The sequence below is a fragment of the Myzus persicae genome, unplaced genomic scaffold (genome assembly GCF_001856785.1).
Source record: "Myzus persicae strain clone G006 unplaced genomic scaffold, MPER_G0061.0, whole genome shotgun sequence".
Lineage (NCBI taxonomy): Eukaryota > Metazoa > Arthropoda > Insecta > Hemiptera > Aphididae > Myzus > Myzus persicae.
The window spans coordinates 714,974-729,557 of record NW_019104089.1 but is presented as its reverse complement, the minus strand read 5'-3'; the positions used below and the strand labels follow the sequence as shown (position 1 = coordinate 729,557).

The following is a 14,584-nucleotide window of genomic DNA, read 5'->3' as shown; positions in this document are numbered from 1 at the left end:
TTCAATATTGATTTCGGGTCTTAACCAGTATTTAAAATCGGCAAAAAATAAATCATTTAAATTTAATGTTTGAATTTTTTTTTTTTTGAATTTTTCAATTCACTATAATATTTAATTTATGTTCTTAACTTAAAGTTTTATAATAGGTTGATTCGTTCTAATATTAAAAGTACTAACACAGGGTTGGTTCTTCTAAACTTAAATTTGCTATTTGGGTCAGAGAGAGAGAATACAAATTGTGAGCTGACATCCTCTTTAGTATCCTGGCGACGTCTCATCCAACTACATCAGCAGTAGTTGCAACTCACAACTCAACCATTACTATTCATTAATAGGATGAAACAACTTCATGATCTTTACCTAATAATTAATCGTATTGCGTCAATGCGAAGTTTTTCTTGAGGATATCATATAGTGCCACTCTAACTATATAGTAACTACTGATGCCACTTATATATTTTAGTCAATTGACAATTTATTCACGATATTAATTTTAGATACCAGGGTCTAGAATAGATCAATGGAACAATATTTCACACCCTTATATATAATAACCTATTGTTGTAGTTTTGGTGTTTGCATAAATTACCAATCAGATATATTTGTTAATAATACATGTCATATCAGTTTTTCTATGCATCAGAATAAAAGGAAAAGTGAAAACTATTAGATCACACAACTTTGAAATTTGTTTATTTTCGTTAATAGAAATTTTTAATTAATGCACAAATCGAACATGTTCAGCAGTGGCGACGCAAACTTTTTGAGTCCTTAAAGCAAATTGTACATTTTTAATATTTTTTACCACCAACTATTGCCTTTTATTACACCACAGTGATATTTGTTACGACAATTATTGTATATATTAGTCACGAAGCGATTGTTTCAAATAGTCCTTTATCGGCTTTATCCCGCCACCATTGGCATGCTGTAAATTGTAATATTTTAATTAGTAACTTACCGTGTCCAATCCTAGTATGGTTATTATTATAGTTGGCAACAAGTCACAAGATGTAAATATCAATGAAGTACCTAAGAAGTAAGAACTACCTATGAAATAATATCTAAGGATAAAAGCTCAGAGGCAAGCTGTTTGCTGGTACCTAGGTAGTGCATTGTAATTTGTAACTTGTAAGTGATGTGATGTTTCGTTACTTATCCCTGGTGGGGTTAGGTAATAATTGATAGGTATACGGTCAGTGTCGGCGCTATAATTATTCGAAACAAGAGCGAAACAATATCTTTGCATCTCCCCCTCAAAAATAATCAATTACAATTTTGTTGAGGCACCCTGGTCGCCCACTCCTAACACCCGCCCTGTTATATACAGTCTTCTGTAAAATTTAAAGCACAGAAATACAGAATATTATGGTAATATGCAGTACAGTCATTAGCACGGTCCGGTCACGGGGTGAGTACAAAAATGAATAATTAGAGTAGGGACAGTAGGGTTTACTTTACATTATCAAATGTACTCCGAATAACCGAACGATATAATAAATTATGTATTCTTATCAATATTTTTGTATAGCTGCTGTTGTATTATAGTGTTGTTGTTGTTGTTGTATGGTCATTGGCACGATTGCACGAATTCGAAGATTTATTCATAATACAGACATATGTTGGCCGTGGGCCGTCGCACAAATGCACAATTTTAGAAATTATATCGTAGTCAGTAGTCACTGTATTATATATAGTATATATTGTTCTATGACTGTATAGAATATAGAAACCTGTGAATTATCAACTACCTATAGTGATAACTATAAACGAATACATAATATAATATATTAATGCGTCCGAGATGATAACAATAAAATTAAATATTGATAACAATCTTTTCATTAACAATTATTTACAATACTTATTATAATTTTAATCATGATAGAAATATTATGGCCGTGTACATTAGAATTTAGAAGTATTTTTTTTAGTTTTCAAAAGATGTTGTAATTTCAGTGTATTTTTATTAATATTTGGTTGATAACAGCTTTAAAAGTTAGCTTTGAAACTATAGGTAATTTTAGAAGTCATATTAGCTTGTATTTCGTTTACTTTTCATTGAATCATTATTCATTAGTTTTGTTGTATTTAGTATATTTAGGGCGTTCTTAAAATGTTAGTTAAGTGTCGGTTAAAGTTAATAACAAGTTGATTACAGATTTTATTACCGGCAGAATTCCCCCGGTTAAGTGTCTGCTGACTTGAACCGGACATTGTAGAAATGGCCCTTAGTATAATTATTTTTATTGTTTAATGTTAACAGATTTAAAACATGATTCTCGCTTTTGTGGAATACTATATTACATGCAATAACATTGAGATTCTATAATAATTTTGTGATACCCATATTATTATCAATATTGTTTTATAATGGATGTTTTTGGTAATGGTAAACGAAATACACCAAAACTAAAAGATTCCATGGGCAGAAAGCAAAAACAAGATTCAGAAGTAAGAAAATTATACTTTGCCTTTGGGTATTTGTCATCTACTTAATATATTTGTAAATATTCTTATTCAGGAAGAATCTGACTGCCCTGATCTTGAATATAACTATGGAGATACAGATACTCACCTTTGTGAAATGGCCGAACTGTATAGTTACTCAGAGTTAGAAGATTACCAGACCAATATTCAGGTAATTAGGAAATTAAATAATATGTACATTAAAGCCCTATAGTTAAAACTGTTTATTGAAATTAAGGCTTTTAGCTATATATTATATTAAATCATATTTATTTATGTTCATATCCTTAAAAACAACAATACAATCAATATAGTTAGTAAAAATTAAAATATTATCAAAAAGTTATGAAACCATCATGAAATAAATGTGATAAACAGTAATTTTTAATTACAATTTTTAGTTGTTACTTAATAAAATACTAATACCTAAAGGAGAGTCCTCTCCCTCTATTGTGTTAGTTTAACATCTTTGTACATTACCAATTTGCTAATATAAGTGTATTTAAATTTAAGTATAACATAAAATGTGTTTAATAGTTCTATTATGGGACATGGTGAATATTTTTCAATTATTAGGTGATATTTATAACAATTTAAATTTTTGGTATCAGTTTAATGTAAAAACATCCAATAGTATAAACAATCAATGTCACTTAGAGAGTACAGCCTTGAGACAAGTAAAAAAAAGTTTTCCAAAACATCTTGTATTTTGGTGTTTTTTAATTTTTTCATTCAATTTTATTTATTAAGCAAATTAAATTAGTAGCTAATTTTTTTAAACATTACATTTATATTAATTAGTAGTTCAGGTAGTAAAAAATTATAATAATGCAAAATTATTTCAATAAGTGATCAAAATATACTACATTAATTTGTAAATTTTAGGTTAATCATAGAAAAAAATAGTTAGGTTAGGTATATATTACATAATTCTATAAGCTGACAAAAATGTATGATCGGTATCAAACACTTTAGTTTTTGAACATACCCATAACAATTTACCACCTAATGTTGTATACAAATAATCAAAATAATAATAATACTTCAGTAAAACCTCTAAATAGTGGACACTATCTGTTACTAAAATTGTATATACTATTCGGAGAGGGTTCAAATTGCAATGTAAATTTAGGTATATTCAAAAATATAAGTTATTTAAGGGAAAGCCATCGTCTTACAAACGCATAATATAGCAAATTTTATGTTCTGAATAATTAATTTAACTCTTTTATGTTAAATCAGAGATTGAATTGACTTATTATCAAATTCAGAGTAAGAAAATTGTCTAGTCCAGGCATATCAAACTCTTATTAACTGGGCTAAATATGTTGAATAGTTTATTGTCGTACGTGAAAATTTATCAAAAAAAAAAAAATTTTAAATCATTTTTCATTGTATTTATTACTTACAATACTATATTATACAATACTTATAATCACAATTTATCAAAAGATAAGATAGATGAAGAAACATAATGTATACCTCTCAGGTCTAAAAATTTAGGGTAAATAGACCTCTTATAAAAATTATAGGTGAGATCATTATCTAAGTCATCTCATGGACTTTCTTTTTTTTAAATTTTTAAATGAGTTATAAGTGTTGAAAAATTGTAAATTGTTTGTACATCTTAAAATACTCAAAACTTGCTTTAAAACTAAAATTTAATAAAAAGCCCCTGTAATGCCCTAGAATCTAGATAATATTCTTATATTTCATTTTTATAAGAGGTCAGTTCATTCTAATTTTTAAATTAACGAAGCCAAACTTGATCTACTGACTGTACAATTTGCTACTGAGTATAAAATTTGCTATGTTACGAACTTGTAAGACGGAGACACCACATGCAGGTATAACGTCCTCTTAAAAATGGGTGATACAGTCCAGTTGAAATATAATATTAATTACTCAAATTGAAAATATTTTACTCAGGAATTTGAAAGAGTAATGAAATCATTGGACTTCAAACCATCATGGCATAGTTTAAGTATAGAAAATAAAAATATAGTTGCATCAAGACTGCTTGATTCATTAGAAGTATCGGACAAAACAAAACGGATGAATGCAGCCAGATGTGTATTATATTTGTTGCAAGTTTGTAGACTTTTTCATGAGATAGTATGTTGTATGACAATTAAATACATTATTAAGTTAAATATATAATTTCTAGGGATGTTGGGCGGAATGTCAATCAGATAAAGATCAACAGACTAATGCCAAAGAAAATATACTTTTTTTATATAAATTTGGTGTTTATAATATATTTGTAAATCTGCTGAACATGGAAATAGAGTATGATACATATTAATGACAACCTTATCTTGTAAATCTAAACTATAATTTATTTATTTATTATTTTAGATCGGTTCAATTTCATCGAAAAACTCCAATTAATTGTACAGATTCTACAAATTTAAGAATCATTTTGAATGTGTTGTATACATTTATTGAAGTACTTAGAGTGTCAGAATTTGAAACAGACGAGGAATTCAAAGAATTTAGAGAAAATCTTTTATTAGATATAGGTAATTAAATTTTATTTTGTTTTTAAATTTTAAAAAAACTACATAGGACTGTATTTAAAATTCTATTTAAATTTAGGCTTACCTTATACAGAAGACCATTTAATAGTAAAACTATTAGGCATGATTACTAGATTTTGCAGTGGACTGGCATCATATTATCCAATGAAAAAAGTTTTATTGTTGTTGTGGAAGTTAATTTTAGTTCTACTCGGTGGAATGGACAAATTGGCCAATTTAAAAAGTTGGTATTTTTCATATTTGAAGTTTTTTTATTTGTAAAGGACATATGTTTGTTAGATGAATACCGAAAAAATGTAGAATTACCAGAACTTCAAGAAGATCCAATTGAAATAATTAAATCAATGCGATCATCTTCACCACCACCAAGTTCCACAGATATGATGAATGCACAAAAACGTGGCACCCGTCAAAAGAGAGTAAGTAAAATATTTTGTAATATTTCAACTTAATTATTTTGTGATAAGATATTAATAAGTAGTATTGTTTTAAATATATGTTAAGGTCTTTTTTTTTAAATTATAATTATGTTTAAATACATTTTAAGCGAATCGACTATTTTTACTGTTTTTTTGGTACCAGATGACTAATGAAAGTAATTCATATTTTATCATATTTTAATTCTTTTTTCTTATTGAATATCTAAAATTCAATATAATTGAAGTTGTTTAAGTGCATACTTTGTTGTATGCATTTATATATTTGCTATAAAAGTGGTTTTCAAACTGGGTGCCGTAAAGTCTTGAAAGTTTTTTTTTTTGTATTTGACCGATTGCATTAAATTATGATGTACGAAAACATATCGACTATTGGTAGGAAGAAAACAATTAAGATAAGTTATTGAATCTTAATAAAATGTTAAATATTATTTATATCTGATTTAAAAATTACTAAAAATGAAAATCTGTATTGAATTAAATATGGTGAAATATTGCAGTAACATTCAAAAAGTATACCCTTATTAAATTCTGGATAATATATGTTTCTAAAAAATATCCAGAAATATTATAAAAAATTAAAGACTATTATCTCACCATTCTCAACTTCATATCCTTATGACCACAGGGTTTTCAGCACTTACAAGCATACAAATAAGAAATTAGAAAAACTCTTTTCAGTAGAAGTTGAAGTGCGAGTAATATGTCTGTCTAATATTTGTTGAAAAGAGTTAAAAATATTTTTAACATCTATCAAGCACTAATTTCTCATTAAATGTACTTACTTAATAAGAAACAAAATATAATTCGGTCATGGTTAATTTACTATGTATTATTTAATATCTTAATTATATATTCAAGTCACCATTCTTTGTTTAAAATTAATTTAATTTGAGGATATTTATTTACAAAGAGTTTTGTAATTTTAAGAGATTGAATATCGAATAAACATAAGTAGTACATTTTGCACTAGATTAAATTTAGCAAAAATGATGATCTGAATTTTTACAGTTGTCAGTAGTTTTTTCTTACTTTTAGAAATAATCGTAAATAGAAAAATTAACTTCATCAAATTAATTTTTTTCAAAATAATTCAGTACATGTTTTTAATGTATTGCATATAGAAAAAAAAGTACATAAATTAAAATTAAAATATAGTTGTAAGTTTGAAACAACCATTGAACAACTATTACATTTCTCTTCTTGCTGAGAATTTAAAATTATGGTTGGTTAATTAATCTATCAAACAAATCCCTAACAATGTTAGCAATTGTTAACAATCTCTTATTTTTATTTATTTTGCTTAACAATAACTCAAGAATAGGTTTAAAAGTGTTCTCACAATATATAGCTGCAGAATATTTCACAATTATATACATTTTAGCATTGTTATATCAATTTTGAATCAACCACTATTGAAATAGTTTAGTAATAATTGTTCATTAATAAAAACAAAAAATTTAAGTTGTATTACAATTATTAGAATGGATCCCATAATAAAGCTATTTGAAAAATGCTATTATATAACACTTAGTTCATACTACTTTTGTATTGATGTCGCAACCACTTTGTAAAATGGATCTTTTCATGAAAAGTAAATATCTTTTTCACACCTTGTGAAATACTAAATGATCATTCCGATTTGACATTGTGCAACTTTTTTCACAGTATAGTCATTCAGTTTTTGAAATAAAACATATTTTACCTCACATATTAATTATATATGGCTGTAGTATTATTTATTTAAAGATAAATAAACACATTGTTAAATTTTATATTTAACAATTAAGTCATAATATTAAATCTACATACAAGAAATGTAAATGCATTTTATTTAAAAAGGAGAAAAAAATTTGCTATGAAATTCCTAAAATAATAATTTGTTTTTTTTTTAATTTTTTAAAGTAGAATAATTAATTATGACAATGACTATAATATTTAATCTTCAAAACAAGCACATTAGTACTAAATGCACATTTAAATTAACAATTTCTGAACCACTAACCTCCTGATAAAACTTCAAATCTTGGATAGTTTCATGCATATAAACATATAGTTATTGATTATTAATTATATAATAATTAATTAATATTTATATAAAACCTATGCATCTGAAATGTGAAGATTTCATTTATTTTATTATAATTTGATTTTCAAGCGTATAAAGATTTAATAAGTGTTGCTAGATGGATCTCAATCTATCCCACATACACATATTTCAATTTTCAATTCTGAAAATTTGCAGAATGCCACAATAAATAATTATTTAGGCTGTACAAGTTGATGAACAAAAATTTGCATGACCTTTATTCAAATTGTATCATGAGGTTAGGGGCTCCAAAATTATTTGTGTTCAAGTTTAAGTCGAACCAAACAATGTGGATGTTTTAAAGTTATAGCTTGAATCGTAAATCCGAATTCACTGTCCTTCTTAAAATGCTTTATATAAATAAATAAAAATAAAATACTATTATTGTATACATGTATGAACTTCTTTTTTCTTTTTTTTTAGTAAATATTTTCTTTTTTTGTGTATGTATAGTATATGGTAATAATATTTATAAATATTCAATACTCAATATTGTTGTATATAACTTAACTAAATAAATACAACAAATGTATATACTTTGTGGAAAATGTTGTATTTCATTGAGTAATTGACAACATTCTGATAAAAATTGCCAATGCCAAATTGGAGTGACAATTTAACCAGATATTTTTTGGACTTCATAGTGTGAACAATTTGTTTCCATTTCATGAAATTTGAAAAAAGAGATTTGGCCGCAATACTTACCAAAACATTTTTTAGCCAATATCTTTATTCAAATTTATTATTTTCATTTAGTAATTTATAAATTATACAAACTACAATAATATGAGTTATATTTGATCATACAATCCTATGAAAACAGAACAGTTTTATCTCATTTTATACTAAAACAATTAGACCAGGTTTCTTGGTTGGTAAATTTGAAAAAAAAATTGATTATTTCATAGATGGCGTATAATTTAAAAGCACTATCATACCGATTATCTGGTGATTCTACTTCTCTTAGCATTTGCAAAGAGGTAAGTAATAGTGCTGGCTATTTGTCATAAATCATAATCATTGGAAAATCATTAAAGAGTTATAGCCCTGTCATTGTGCCGTTTTGTTAATGTCATAATGTATATTGTATTTATTATGTGCACAGCCATTAATTACACAAATTCTGTTGTACTTAATTTGTTAATCATTATGAGTTATGTGTACGTATTAATTAATATGAATAAGTTATAATTGTTCAATTCTCAATTTAAATATTATTAATCATGCTTATTTGACATAAAAAAGTGCATTAAATTCAGTTTAATACCTTTGTTATATTTTAAACATTAAAATTTGAATATATTTGGGTTATTACATAGAGCAAGTAAAAGTTTGATAAAGATGAGTTGTTTCAAAAAATGTTAAAATATTTTATTATAGGTTCTGGATGTCCTATGTTTATACAGATATTGTTAGAACTAATATATGATGTTTACACAAACAAAACCATTTGTGTAAATATGTCTTGTACCACAGTACTTGTTCAATTGACAATTTCTTTTAAACGTAGTAAAAACAACTAATTCAATTAAAATATTTTAAAGTAACAAATTAATAAAACTATATATGTATTAAACTTCTAAAGATTCTTGACCCTAAACCACAAAACTTTTATAATAACATTTTACTCTATACTTATTATTAATGAAATAATATGTCTAATTAAAAATATTGTAAGGTATTTAATCAATCTATAAGTATTTTTAATTTTTGAAGCACGAATAAAATTCTAATATATTATGTCAAATGTATTTTATACAATACATAATACATTATACACATATATTTACAATAACTAGTACTTTAATACTTACATGAAAATATTTAACATTCTAAAATATTCCTGGCAGTCCTAACTTAAGTATTTTTGTAAAACTCATTTTAGTATTTAAAATTTTAAAAAAGGTTTAAAGATCGAGTGCTTGAAAGTTGGTAGTTTTTCATTGTGTAAAAAAAAAATCTGATAAAATAGAATGTGTTTTAGTAATTTGTCTTGTCTTAACTTATTTACCACCTAATATTATATCTTAATTTATTCCCAAAAATATAATGATTATTGGAGTATACTACAACTAATATAACTATTACATAAATTACTTCCTAGATTCTACATAAATTTAACAAAGATATTTTTATATATATTTGATTTGTTTAAAAAATATTTACATCGGTACATTTCTTATTCATATTGAATTACATATTTACAGCTATCATAATGATCATTTATAATGTTGTATTTGTACGTTGGTTTAATTGGTTACATCTTATTTGAATAAATAGCAAATAAATAAAACTTCAATGTTGCAATATATTGACAAAGTATTTGCATTTTAAATATATTTTTGAATTTAATTTACTATTTAAATTAGTATAAGAGCACAATAAAAATGTTATTTAATTGTATAACAGATAACTACATTTAAAAACTTGATTTTTGAAATTTTAAATACATTTCTGTGTGTATATATTTAAAGACTAAAAATATCCTTTAAATTTGTTTCCCAAATTGAAAAACTTCAAATACCACATTGTTGTTAGCTTATTAATCATTATTATATATTTTTAAATAAAAAATTGTATTTTATAAGATTTTTTGCAATCAATCATATTGTGTTAGTTTTACATACAAACACAAGTTTTGGAGTTTTAAGCTTTAGGCAGTTTTGGTTTATCTAAAACTGATCAAGAATTTTTAATGCTGCCTGACAAATATCTATTGATAAGTCGCATAAAACATTTCTTTGCTAAATTTACAGTTTCTATCTCATAATTTAAAGTGGTTATTTATCTTTATGACTACACAAAAAATAGTATTTATTTATATATATAATATACAAATAATGTAACTTTTAATTTGTTAAAAATAAATATAAAAGTTGTATAATTTGTTGAATACTGCCTATTTATCATCTTTGCAAAAATAATTTTACCATTAATATTTACCAGCACCACATAATGCTTAGATATAGTTTTATGTTTAAAGTATTAAATACTAATTTTACGAGGACATTTTTATTGTTATATTTTAACATAATTATAATTGTAATAACTTTTCTCAGGGCCTAATAAAACAGAGTTCGTTAGACGAATCTCTTGTAGTTATGGATTTATCCTATCAGAATGATGAAGATTTACAAGACTATGAAGATCAGCAACTAGGAATGGATGATATTTCTAGTATGAAAAATATTCAGGAAATAAATGATTATAGGCCACAAACACCACCTACACCATTGGTGATTAAAGGTCTACCTTGGGTACCTAAAGTTCGTCATAAAGACTTACAATTTTTTTTGGACCAGACAAGAATTAAATTTCTTGGTTTTAAATTGGACAATGATATTGAGACACTAATTGGCTTACCTGATCCCATACACGAGAGTGTAGCTATTCTCAAACAAGTATATTACTAAATTATTTTTATGTTCAACATTTACAAAATATTATGTTTTCAGTACATGTATACATCGTTAGCTGATTATCAAATAAAAAAAGAAGAAACAATTCAAAGAAATCCAATAATTATGGGCAATGATGATGTTGAACAAACACCTGCAGAAGTTTTATATCAGGTTAGCTATGTTTTTATGAGTTAATGATGATTTAATTATAACCAAACAAAATAATTGCATTAATTATAATATTTTATAATTTAAACTCAATTTTAAAAATGTTAGGCTATGTTGCCAAATTTACCTCAGCATATGATTGCATTATTGAAAATATTATTGGCTGCATCACCTACTTCAAAAGCTAAAAGTGATTCAATCAATATAATTGCTGATATATTACCAGTTGATGTGCCGTAAGTAACCAAATCTCAATAAATATAAAATTAACGTTATAGTTATAAACAACATAATATTTTTCTTCGCAGAATGTCATTCTCTGAGTCAGTTAAACTAGAAACTGATATCAATAGACAGAAAGAAATTGTAGTAAAAGCTATAAGTGGTATATTGCTTTTACTACTTAAACATTTTAAAGCAAATCATATTTATCAATTTGAGTTTATCTCTCAACATCTAGTATTTGCAAATTGCATACCACTTGTAATCAAGTTTCTGAATCAAAATCTTGTATCTTATGTATCATCTAAAAATACGTGAGTAATAAATTTAACTTTTGTTGGTTATTTATTTATAACTATTTGACTTAATATGTTTGTAGGATTCCAATACTAGATTTTCCAACATGTGTTATTGGTGATGGACCTGACCTTTCATTAGACAATATTGAAATAGGAGAGTTTCCGTTATGTTCATGGAGAAATGTTTATTCTTGTATTAATTTATTAAGAGTCTTGAATAAAATAACGAAATGGAAACACTCCCGAATCATGGTAGCTAAAGTAAAATATTTTTCTTATAAGAATATAATTGAATTTGAATATGTATGTCTTAGATGCTAGTTATATTTAAATCGGCACCAATATTGAAAAAATCATTAAAAGTAAGACACGCTATGATGCAACTTTACATTTTAAAACTGTTGAAAATGCAAGCAAAATATCTTGGCCGGGCATGGCGAAAATCTAATATGAAAACTATGAGTACAATATATCAAAAAGTTCGACACAGACTAAATGATGATTGGGCATATGGAAATGGTAAAAATTAAATGAATTATACTAGTATAGAATCTAATATTTGAATTTATATTTGAAATACAATTTGGACTTAAGAAATTGCAGAATATATACCCAAAAAATTCATGAATTTTTTGTATTTTAAAAATGATGAAAGAATATAACTTCGAAGATACAAGTTCAAAAAAATGATTGACCATTTTTAAGTAAAAATATCATACTATAGACTTTAAGTTGATATATTTGGAGTAGTAGTGTTCAAACAGATCCTCCTCTGCTATCGGTTCAAACAGAAAAAAAAAAGTTGCTTGTATTTTGATAATCGGTTCACTTCCATCTCAGCTAACTTCTATATCTGTTATTAAAATTAGAAAAAACAAACATTGTAAGAATCTTTACAGTCTTGATTCCCCCATTAACAATTATTTATAGTGATCACTGTGCAGGAAACGGCGCTTGTTCACATTTATAATTAATTAAAGGATGTTAAAAGATTGTAACAACCTTTAAGCATTTGTGAAAGAAATTGGAATATTTGTAATAAACAAGGCACTAGTTAATTTAATCTATTATGTTTTTTATTGTAACTCTTAAACATGTTCAGTTTTTTTTAGTTTTTTCTCTATGAATGTCAATATAATTTTTTTCAAGGGTCAAAAAGCTTAGAAATGTATTACAAGTTTTCTCATAAGTTGTTATAACATATTAAAAATGCATAAAAAGGTGTTCACTCTTTATATTTAACAACAATTTAAAACAAGGTTTCTTGAGCAGTCTATACTGTCAATTTAATCTATTAATGTCCAATAGTAAAATAAATAACCTTAATTACAATAATGTCATGAAATATACTTAGTCATATAGGCTGATAGACAGTCTTCACTCAGAATCATTTTTCATACATAATGGTTTTATATCATTGAATTAAAATTTAATACAATCAATAACAGTGACCCATACAATACTTAATGTACAACAGAACAGTATCCACTATTTTATTAGCGCTTTTCTTAATATTTTTATATTGTAGTTTTAAATTAGTAATAAAGTATCACTTTTTGAATATGTTATTTTATCATTTAATACAAATGTTTATAGAAATAATGCACAATTACATTAAAAAGGTACCTTAAAAAAAGTTATCAAAAAATGTTTTTACTTACAGAATATTCTGCTTATAGACGCTTATAATGGTTATAAAATATAAATGATATTCAATAACTTTATTAAGATCTATTTAGATATAAACTTATCTATTTATTATCTTTATTTAGATCTTGAAGCACGTCCAACTGATTTTCAAATTGAAGAACGGTTTTTGAGATCAGCAGTTGATAAATTCCACGCACGGCGATACTCTCAACAATTTGTAAGTGCAATGAATTTTTAAAATTCTTAATTATGTTCATTATAATATATTTCCATTTAAGCTGACTAGTGCTGTAGGTATGAGGTATTAATTTGTTAATTTCCTCAGTTTTTGATTTCGAGTCTCAAGCCTCAACTTAGTCCATTTATTTTAAGTTAGAAATAAAATCAATATTTCTTGAAAATAATAATTCCTAAACTTAGTATTTTTATACATACATGGTTACGCAAATAAGTATTAATACTATCAATATTATGGATATTAATATAATAATATTTATGTATAATTTGTATATGATTTAAGTTGTTTCATGTGTGAATTAAATAATTAAGTTCTATAAAATATTCATTTGATTTTAAGGATGACGAACTTACACCAAGTGATTTTTCAATCAATGCCGCTCTAGGGAAACCTGTCAAGTTATCAGGTGAATTTAAACAGCATTACAAGATTTGGTTGGATCAAGAAGTGTTTCAGAATAACATTGATTGGAATGCATTACTCACAGACTTTGAAATTTAACCTAAAAAGGGTATAAAATTTGGGTGTTATACCTTTATATCTTATGAAAGCATAGTAAAATAATTAATAATAATGTAATATCCAAAATAACCCTAGTATTTTTATTTTTACAACAAATATACAATAATAGTTATCAATTGTTGATATATATTCACTTTACAATATATTTTGATATACGTTTGGAAAATCATTTTACTTGTTTTATATATATTAAAATATTATGGCCATCATTGGATATTATTCTTATTAGTCAAGTGTCTCACTTCTCTATTCATGCAACTATATGAAATAGAAACTAATGTGCTTTATGGAATAATGTTTGAATCTATATCCAAATGTAATATTTTAAGTATTTTAGTTATATTTAATATGCAAAAATGTATGACAAATGTTTTAAACATTATCATAAATTTTTATTTATGGATTCCTAGAACTAATAATTCTTAAAAATGAGAATGATAAAATTAAAAAATTTTATTTTATTTAAAAACTTACTTTGTCTCATAATTCAATATTTCCAATAGACAGTTTTGATCAACTTTAAATTAGTTAATATCAATTATAAATTCA

The 14,584-nt window shown here is 25.2% G+C and overlaps 1 protein-coding gene across 1 annotated transcript; it reads left to right on the top strand.

The window, feature by feature from the left end:
- The first annotated feature begins 1,832 nt into the window (after positions 1 to 1,832).
- LOC111038586 (striatin-interacting protein 1) lies at positions 1,833 to 14,014 on the top strand. Its single transcript, XM_022321742.1, has 16 exons — positions 1,833 to 2,017; positions 2,267 to 2,454; positions 2,525 to 2,641; positions 4,399 to 4,560; positions 4,637 to 4,758; positions 4,828 to 4,991; positions 5,068 to 5,232; positions 5,289 to 5,428; positions 10,595 to 10,936; positions 10,991 to 11,107; positions 11,213 to 11,340; positions 11,413 to 11,640; positions 11,706 to 11,877; positions 11,940 to 12,144; positions 13,398 to 13,492; positions 13,853 to 14,014. Exons 2-16 carry the CDS (start codon positions 2,374 to 2,376, stop codon positions 14,012 to 14,014), a joined length of 2,400 nt encoding a protein of 799 aa, XP_022177434.1. The 5' UTR covers positions 1,833 to 2,017; positions 2,267 to 2,373.
- The last annotated feature ends 570 nt before the right edge of the window (positions 14,015 to 14,584 follow it).

Coding starts and splice junctions, on each gene's coding strand:
- LOC111038586 (XM_022321742.1), top strand. CDS start 2,374: ATGGATGTTTTTGGTAATGGTAAACGAAATACACCAAAACTAAAAGAT. Junction 4,561..4,636: donor GTGTATTATATTTGTTGCAA/GTTTGTAGACTT, acceptor TATAATTTCTAG/GGATGTTGGGCGGAATGTCA. Junction 11,341..11,412: donor ATATTACCAGTTGATGTGCC/GTAAGTAACCAA, acceptor TTTTCTTCGCAG/AATGTCATTCTCTGAGTCAG.